The sequence below is a fragment of the Trachymyrmex cornetzi genome, unplaced genomic scaffold (genome assembly GCF_001594075.2).
Source record: "Trachymyrmex cornetzi isolate Tcor2-1 unplaced genomic scaffold, Tcor1.1 scaffold226, whole genome shotgun sequence".
NCBI lineage: Eukaryota > Metazoa > Arthropoda > Insecta > Hymenoptera > Formicidae > Trachymyrmex > Trachymyrmex cornetzi.
Window position 1 is genome coordinate 61,334 of NW_017296912.1, and position 10,201 is coordinate 71,534.

General features: G+C 34.9%; 1 protein-coding gene across 1 annotated transcript; it reads left to right on the top strand.

The window, feature by feature from the left end:
• The first annotated feature begins 848 nt into the window (after window positions 1-848).
• On the top strand, window positions 849-1,958 carry LOC108760538 (SKI/DACH domain-containing protein 1). Its single transcript, XM_018506554.1, has 2 exons — window positions 849-1,594; window positions 1,941-1,958. The coding sequence occupies exon 1, from the start codon at window positions 882-884 to the stop codon at window positions 1,584-1,586; it is 705 nt and encodes a 234-aa protein (XP_018362056.1). The 5' UTR covers window positions 849-881; the 3' UTR covers window positions 1,587-1,594; window positions 1,941-1,958.
• The last annotated feature ends 8,243 nt before the right edge of the window (window positions 1,959-10,201 follow it).

The following is a 10,201-nucleotide window of genomic DNA, read 5'->3' on the forward strand; positions in this document are numbered from 1 at the left end:
TTATTTGAATGGATTAAAGGGGTGGGAGCATCGCTGGAAAAAATGTATCGACTTAAAAGGAGACTATGTGGAAAAATAAAATTGAATTTAACCGAAAAATTACTTGTTTCTATGTTAGGCTCACAACTTTTCAGACGACCCTCGTACATATAACATCTAAAGCTGCTAAATGAAAGATTAATTTCAGGTAAAATATTTAAATCAGATAAATTATTTTTTTTTTAACGTCACGTATTACTTATGTATTTCTCTTGTGTAAAATAAAATAATGTTATATTTATTTTTCAAAATTAAGCTGATTGGTCATTAACAAGATAAAATATAATCATGAAAAATCAGATATATTTCAAACAATGTGTTTATTGTTCTTTTTTTGATTGTAGATGTTCTTTTCGAAACTTCAGAACAGAAAACTGAACTCTCGTCGTATCTTGTTTGTATTATATTTCCATCACTGCTGTGAAAATACTGCAAATTTCCATTACCGCTCTGCATGGCTTTATAACATAGCTTTGCTTAACCCCCTCGACATCCTCGGCACCACACGGATTGAACGGATTCTCAATTCCTCACGTGGCGCGACGGCAACGACGATGGCGAGCGCGCGGGGCATGCGCGTGTTGAGTGTTCCCGCGTTCACCTGCGAGGGTATAAAAGATCGCGTGTCGAGAGCATCGGACTCAGTTTAATCTCGTCAGTAAGACATAATCGTCTTGACGAGGAGAAGAAGCGATCGAGTTACCTATCGATCGAAAAAGATCGATATAGCGTAATTGTGCTGTAATAGCGGCGAAAATATATTCGAGTAGAACAAGTGTTTTTCTGTGTACGAAAGTCTATCTCGTGTGATTTGAAGCGACACGAGTCAACTGTCAAACGACATGGAGGAGTCCGCGCAAGTGATCGATTTGACCGAGCACCAACAGCATCATCATCAATATCATCACTATCATCATCATCATCATCATCATCATCATTATCATCATTGTCATCATCATCGAGGTAGAACACCCGTGGGTGAGATTGGTGACGACGAGTGCAGCACCGACAGTGGATGCAGCAGCAGCGATGGAAGTACCGGAAGCGGCGAACGTCTATCGCAACGCGGTAGCGGTGAACGTTTGTGCAGATCCAGGTCCTCTCCGAGAACGCATTGCTACCCAGAGCGGCTGCGAGGACGAATGACACGATCGCAGGAGCGGCTTAGCACTAGCGTGCAGAGATCGTCGGAGCGCACTTGGAGCTTTCCCGAAGACGTCAGGAGTCTACCTCGTGGTGGTACCTCACCCTCATCCTATTCCTCCAGTCCTTCGGATGCTCACAGCAGCAGCGATAGCGACTCCCTTAAGAGGCCCTCCACAGCGGAGACTCTACGACGAGCCTTTCAAAGTCTCAAGATTACCTCATCCAAGTGGGATAACAAGAAGGAGAAGAAGCACGCGAAGAAGAGCCCGAAGAGGATTTTGCGCAGCCCGGTGCCCTATATATATGTCCGAGGACCATCCGGTCTACCCACTCAAAGGATTCCCCGAAACTCCGGTTTTCAGCAGAAAACTATACAGCCGCGCTCCTGTCAAGATCTTTAATCGATTACGTACATCGCTGCGAGGCAAATTTCGAGTATTTAGACGCGCAGGACCAAGGTACATTCCTCTCTCAGAGGAAATATTAAGGACTAAAATATTAAGGATAAAATGCGTAATTAAACGTCGCCTTTTGATCCTCGTGCTCGCGATCACGTTATTACGTATCTCGTTATTACGTAGTATCATCGACGACGAGTGCAGTTATCTTTACAAATTCCGAATTCGCGTGCGGCGTTAATCATAAGGTATAATTTCTGAGCTTTTTCTCGTTTTGTTTCTCCTTTTTTTCACTTGATATTCTTATTCGATTACATTTCACGTACGACTTGCTCGACTGTCGGGACATTTTTTGAGACACACACACACACACACACATACACACACACACACACACACACACACACACACACCCACACACAACACACGGGCAAGGTTCTTCTCTTTTAAGTAGTATAAGTCAAGCGTAACGTCGACTCAACGTGAATTCGCTCGAATCAGCGAAACGTATGACAAGAAAGGCAAAAGAAAGACAATTAACATACATAAAGAAAGATGACATTAAATTAAATATATGCACAATTATTACATTAGCTGCAGATGAACCTTGATACCGGACACAGAAATTATTTGCATATTAAATTACGAAATAGTAGTACTATGAAACGAAAAAAATATTATACATACATATGTATATAATACGCATATATATGTTCGATCTTATTATCTTCGTATTATTACTTCTAAATTGGGATATGCAGGGAGTAAAATAAACTTTTGTGTGTTTAGGATCGTCTGTATATATGATAATTTCTAATATTCTCTTTACATCTTTTCACTAAAACTTTGCCATATATATAGACTGTTTATTAAAGCCAAAATACTTGTCACGATATATGCGCGCATATGTAGAATTACAGTCATTCAACACTTTTCTCTAATAAGTCTGACTAATATTCTTTAATTACAAGCGCATGGAGGATGTTTAGGATGTACAAACGTGCAGACTGATAAGTTTAATGTACATTAATTCATATTGTCATTTATCAATAAACTTATGTAAGATTTTATTAACTACTTATATGCCACCATTATCTTTATTGTAATTTCGACTCCAAGTAATTAAGAATTTGATAGAAATAATTCTTTAATAAGAAACGAGAAATTATGACGGATATCTTTGGAAAATAGTAAGCGATACATATCACTATCGATACACTACAATTTCCCAAACACTTGTAGCTTTCAAGATGTTAATGAACAAAGCTGATTTCAACCACAATCAAAGGAAATAGGTTGTCCATTTCACTTTTTAAGGAAATTCAAATTATGTGTTATTGAATATGTAAAAAGGTTTATCTCAAATAATATTTATTTTTTTAAATGTTATCTTATTTTTCCATATATATATATATATATATATATATATATACATATTATTTATCTACATATATTTGAAATTTATTACCATTATTTAGATTATTTAATTTAATCTCAAGTTTAACTGAAATTCTCTTTATTCTCAGAATACATCCTCTTAAATCTATTGAAAACTTGTATTAAATTACAATGTAAAGTAAGTGACTGACCGTTAATACCAGTTACCATGTGTCATTTCTTTCCGCGATGACAGATTACGCGGCAAGAGGTTAATCAGGTATATTGGTAGCATGTAATTAATACATCGTACAATTATAATATTATTATTTATCAAAGAAAAACATACAATGAGAGTGTATGTTGATGAAATCTTCCACAACTGGCAAAGACTGACTAATTTTCAAAAATCGAAAAATTCGATGTTAAATATGAAGAAAAAGATCGAAACAATGATTAGAAAAAAAAGAGAAATCACGAAAAATACGGCATACACCACACACGCGCGCGCGTTCCTCGAGAATCTCATCTATGTAAAGATACTGTAAGTCTATGCGATTCATATCTAGTGCCTTGTAGATACCCTCAAGCGTGTCTGTACGATTAGGTGTTATCGATAGGCGAAAATGCAAGAGAATCGAAAGGAACAAAATTATATTCGCTACCGTCACGCGGGTCGTGTATACATATATGTATATGATGTAATATATGAAGATGTAATCGCGCAGAATAATCGTGTGAAAGTGTTGAAACAATAAGAAAGACAGGATAAAAAGATCCGTTACTCAGGACTGAATGTTTTGTATTATTTTATCTATGTCGACATTTACGTTTCAAATAAACGTTTTTTCATTCTAAAATCTGTTTTTCTCCCTTTTTTCTCTATACCAATGATTATATAACATAACTATTAAAAATAATATAAGTATATTATTTCACAAGATTTTAATATTATTTTGATAGATTGAATTATGAAACGCGAAACTTTATTCGCAAAGTATTTGTTTCTTTGGTTTGTATCCTAAATTCGTCTACATATGATAACGTACATATGTTGATACACATGCACATTGAACGACGATATCTTTCGTGGAAGAAAGAAAAAATTAAGGTATTTAAGGTATGCGCGCGTTGCAGTCACGGTATGTGTTTTTATCCATGGCCATGACAGAAGCCTGACCTAGTTGCAGGAGCTTGCACCTCTGCTCTGTGTGACGTCAGGATGCGCAGGAGTCCCATTCACGAGTCTTGGACAAGATAGATCGGTAGGTATGATCCACCTCCGTGTGAAATGTCATAGTTCATTCAATGATCCGCTATAGTTTCTCTTCCTCTCGTTCATTCTTCGCGTATCACACACACACACACACACACACATCTGTCTTTTCTCTTTATAAAAATTAATCTTTAACTTTCTAAAAATACTTTATCTTAAAATAGTATGCTTTTTTTCTTTAACACTAAACATCTAAAGCTATTGTTGTATCAATTTTTTATATTATTCAAATTATTATATTTATATTCCAATTGTAATTAAAGGATTTATCCCCACATTTTTTTTACTATACATGTGTGTGTATAATTTTTACATCTTATCGACACCTTGTAATGTTTGTTCACGTAAATCTCTTTTTCAATCGATTTTAAAATAAAGATTACAGGACTGTGATAGGTTTAATTTGCTAATAATAGCAGGACTATTTATTGTTAGCTGATGCTATCATTGTTAAAATCAAACAACACGATATTATCATCCTACAAATGGGAAGATACTGACAATGAGCGAAATAATTAAAAATAACCGATAATAACTTTCGCGATAATTAATCTATAGTGTACTGCGCAAATTCAATTAGTACCTATCTCGAATTTTAGAAAATTGAAGACATGTCCCGAATCAGTGAATCAGTGGAAATCTTAAAATCTTACGATTTTGTATAACTGAAAACTTATGGTCTCATAAGATGCTGGAACGATTTCGTCTGCGCTGAAAAGCATATTACAGATTGGTCGCTCGAACATTACCAGCTTTTCTCTCTATAGAGATAAACACAGCTTGCAACTTGAATTGTCCGTTTGCCGGCGATCCTTCACTTCCCGCTTCCCGCTTCCCGCTTCCCACTTCCCACTTCACGCTACGTAATGTCTTTGGCCCAGTTTTCTCACCGGCGTGGCGCGGCGCGGCGCGGCGTAGTGACGTCATTCACGTCATTGAGAAGGCCACTGACAACGCGCGCCCCAGTTCCTACCGCGCCGCGGCAATTCCGCCATTTCCGTCGCGCAATGCGGAACGAACTCGGTCGGGCCGGTCGGGGTTTAATCCTTCGACCCTTTGTCGCGGTCATTCTTGAATCTCACCTCTTGTACATACATACGTAACATACGTGCGTGAAATAGCTGCGTATACTATTGCGTATGTATCTCAATGACCTAGCAGCTATATTCTTTCCAAATTCCGCGCGAATATCGCACAAGTGTCGTGCAAGAATCATATACGCCTTAAACGGCAGTAATGACACTTTCTCTCAAACCAACATGTAATTATAATATAACAATCAATAAACACAATTAAGGGAATGCTGGAGTGATGGTCAAAGTTAATCAAAGTCGATAGTACAGACTTTTTTACATTCCAAATTCGATAATAATGACATCTTTCATTCATTTCTTATACTTATCTATATATCGTTGTGTCTCGCTCAAACGCATTCATCTGTTCTTATCTGACATATTGCAACGCCATCTCTTAAAAAGAGATCAACTAAAATACTGCTCGGTTTCATGGCTTCACGTCAATTTTATTCGTAGTATACGAACGAAATTTTTGGCGACTCTTTTCTCTTATACCAAAGCCCCTACATCGTTTCTAAAAGCATAGGATTGTTCTTCAAGGTTTTCTGTAGGCTGCTGGCTACTTATTTTAAACGGGTAAAATCTGAAACTCTTATATGTAGCACATATTGTGACGAGTTGACTGCAGGAGCCGGTGACAAAACTACAATTTTTAATTTTCTTTCATTTTTCGCATTACATTGTAGCTGGCAGCCTGTGTTGTTGTCGATACTTTGATTGTGGAGAAGGACTTTTCAATCCATAAACACAATTAAGAGAAAAGAGTCTTTAAAAATTAATGGTAAAACAGGACACTCCAGCATCCCCTTAAGGGGATTGTTTACCTATTTATCTACATATGATATATGATGTAAATGATGGTGAAACCGATCCTTTGTATATAATGTATCATGAGTATAAAAGATTTGATATCAACAACAGGCTCCTAATTAAATTTTATCTATCAAATTAAAAAGTAAAACACAAATGGCACTGTTTCTTGTTATTTATACAAGCTTACTTTTTTAAAAAAAGGTAAAAAAAGCGCTAAGCGTGCGCGCTTTTCGTAAAAATTATTTGGGCCGGTTTCACCAACGCCAATTACCTAATTCGCCATGGAACTGACTAATCGCGTTTGCTGTTTAGTGGAATTGACCACTTATGGTTGACACTTATGGTTGATTCGCTTAATCAACCATAAGTGTCAACCATACGTTGGTGAAACCGATCCTTTGTATACATTACTTAACTCTAATGATATATGTATCATTCATATTAAAGATTTGATATCAACAATTGGCGCCAAGTTAAATTCCATGTAATTCGGATACCAAATTAAATAAATAATATTGACTTTAATGATATGTATCATTCCATTTTGACTTTGTCCGTTTTGTCAGTAAGACTCAGTTATCTCATTTATTGTCTGAATTTCGTGCGGTGCGTGTCGATCTCAATTTATTCGATTTTCAATATGTAGACACATGTATTATAATTACGCTCAGGTGAATTATATTATATATTGACAATGTCACACAGAGAAGGATTACTTATTCTCCGGTAGATTATGGTGAGTTTTGTTAGCAGAATGATATTTCTATGGTTTCGTGTATAAAGAAATGAATTATCTTAATAGATGAAGATTCAGTCAGTCGATTAGTAAATCGTTTGTCATCGGCGTCTTGATCATACCCGGGGAGAGGTTTCTTCTTTTGACCACATATCGTTTAATTTTAATTAATGTTCACGATAATTTAAAATAATATGTCGTTATCTGAAGATGGCCTAATCAAAGGCCGAAACATGTAATAATTTTCATAATTTTATAATTTGTAGAACTTGACGCTTATAAGGAGTATGTTCTCGATTAATTTCGTTCATAAATCTTATGAGATAAACACATTTTTGTCTTGATGTATTAATTATTAAAAATTATATTAACTGACTCTTATATGTCCTTTTTACTCATATTGTTACTTATTTACATCTTTTAGTATCACATTCGTATTTTTCTTATTTTTCTAAATATTACATCATGTCTTAGTACTATGTTATATCGAGATCGAGATCTCGATATAGCAGCGCCAAGTGTTTTTACATGAAAAATTTTTCTATTTAAAATAAATGTTTTCATTTTAACTCTTTAATTTTTTGTGGTAACACTTAAATTGAGCAAGGTAACGCAACTTTGTGGTAACGTTTTGTATATTATTTTGAAAGAGAATTAAATACCAACTACTTTAATTGGAAGAGAAAATGTCTTTGTGTAAATGAATTGTGATATAATAATTTCATTTAAAAGGAATTGAAACCATTTGGTTTGGAATAAAAAGATCCTACAATAAGGTATACGTATACTTAGGTTTCATTGTATAAAAATTAAAGATAGTATTATTTGGATTAAGTAAATAAAGAAATGGGATTTGGCGCCAGTTCTTGATATATCGAACCCTTTATAGGAATGATACATGTCATTAAAGTCAATATTATTTATTTAATTTGGTATCCGAATTACATGGAATTTAACTTGGCGCCAATTGTTGATATCAAATCTTTTTTACGATTAATACATAAAATTTTGAGGAATTTAACTTGGTGCCAATTTTGTTCAAATCTTCAATATGAATGATACATATTATTAGAGTTAAGTAATGTATACAAAGGATCGGTTTCACCAACCCGATTAAGCCGAATCAACCATAAGTGTCAACCATAAGTGGTCAATTCCACTAAACAGCAAACGCGATTAGTCAGTTCCATGGCGAATTAGGTAATTGGCGTTGGTGAAACCGGCCCAAATAATTTTTACGAAAAGCGCGCACGCTTAGCGCTTTTTTTACCTTTTTTTAAAAAGGTAAGCTTGTATAAATAACAAGAAACAGTACCATTTGTGTTTTACTTTTTAATTTGATAGATAAAATTTAACTTGGCGCCTGTTGTTGATATCAAATCTTTTATACTCATGATACATTATACATATACAAAGGACCGGTTTTACCATCATATTTACATCATATATCATATGTAGATAAACAGGTAAACAAAAAAATATTTAATATAATATATTATAGGACCGTACATGTGATAACACAAATTATAGAATCGAAGCCTTACACGGTCTAGCTGGATCTTAATGCTTGTATGATTCTTATGTGAATTTATATACTACGTATGTAGTCCCACAGAAACGCGCGCCGAAAAATTTCCGGTCTTGAAACGCTAACTCTACTAAACTACCGCAGTAATATCACGAATTAAATTGAATAGAAATTGATCAAATTTTTGATGCTTATTCGCATCTTCGAAACGATCTTAATAATGATGAATAATATATTAAAATCTGTAAATAATTAATTCTTATTGCGAAAAAATATTACCTCGGCCGGGAGTCGAACCCGTGTTCGGTCGATCTCTTGCAATCCGTGCGAGCGTCCTGAGCCTTTAGACTACCGAGGCCTTAGTAATATTCTTCTCAATAATTGGCATATGAAGGAACAACGTCTCTTAAAAAATATTTCTTGAAATGAAGATTCTCCGACTTAAGGGGATGCTGGAGTGTCCTGTTTTACCATTAATTTTTAAAGACTTTTTTCTCTTAATTGTATTTATGGATTGAAAAGTCCTTCTCCACAATTAAAATACCGACAACAACACAAGCTGCTAGCTACAATTTAATACGAAATATGAAAAAAAATTAAAAATTGTAGTCTGGTCACCGGCTCTTGAAGTCAACTCGTCACAATGTATGCTGCATATAAGAGTTTCAAATTTTACCCGTTTAAAATAAGTAGCCAGCAGCCTACAGGAAACCTCGAAGACCAATACTACGCTTTTAGAAACTAGGTAGGGATTTTAGTATAAAAGAAAAGAGTCTCCGAAAATTTCGTTTGTATATGAAAACGAGCAGTATTTTAGTGTCATCTATACTGCAAAGAAGAAGTAATCTTATTTTGTTCTAAAATGTTCTTTCATAAAATATTTTTGTGAAAAAGAGATATATACTTACGTTTCCTTTTTCACTTCTATTTTGAAACCAATTTCTATTATTATAAATATATAATTATATAAATAGTATTAAATAGTATTGGTAACGAACAAATTCTCGGTCATTTTCTTTATTTAACCAATTACCAATTTTCGCAATCGAAACAGCATTTCGTGTCATCAAATGGAAAGCATCCAATATCAAAATTGACGCTTGATATTCGCCAATTTTTATCACGTGACTTATTTTGTTGATTTTGAACGCCGAAAATGAGTGTCGAGCGTCGACATGAAAAGGCACCTTTATAAGCTGATGACAGCTAATAATGCATTACATGAGGAAAGTTAAAGGGTTAGAAAATAAAAAAAGTTAGTACATACTTATTATAGCATGTACTTAATAGTATACATACATTATACGTACATTATTAGACTCTATACGTAGAGTCCTAGAACTCTAATTATAGCAGTAATGAATTAAAACGGCGGTCACGTGAGATTTAGACAGCCAATCAAACCATATCCTTCAATGTCGCATCTCTGATTTCTAGGACTTTCTGTATTCAAACTATTCGTTTAAACCAAACGTCAATTGGAATGTGCAGGCATCTAATCTATCTAAATGTCTCTACAGCCATCTAGTGCCAGACGGTGCAGTCGTACATTCTTTCGGTTGATGACGACGTATCCCATGTTGAATTTCAATAAAAAGTGACAGTTCGGAAATTTGCGTGGCAATATCTCCGCTTGTAGAATACGTAGAGAAAAAATAAAAACACGTATAATACAATCGGAGTGTAAGCTATCGAGTAAGATATATGTTAAATCAATCGAGACAGCTGTTATTGAGATCCAATAATCTCGATCTGACGCATCCCTCCGGTTCGCGTAAAGTAGCCACGACAGTGTCGCTGCGCTTTGGCTTA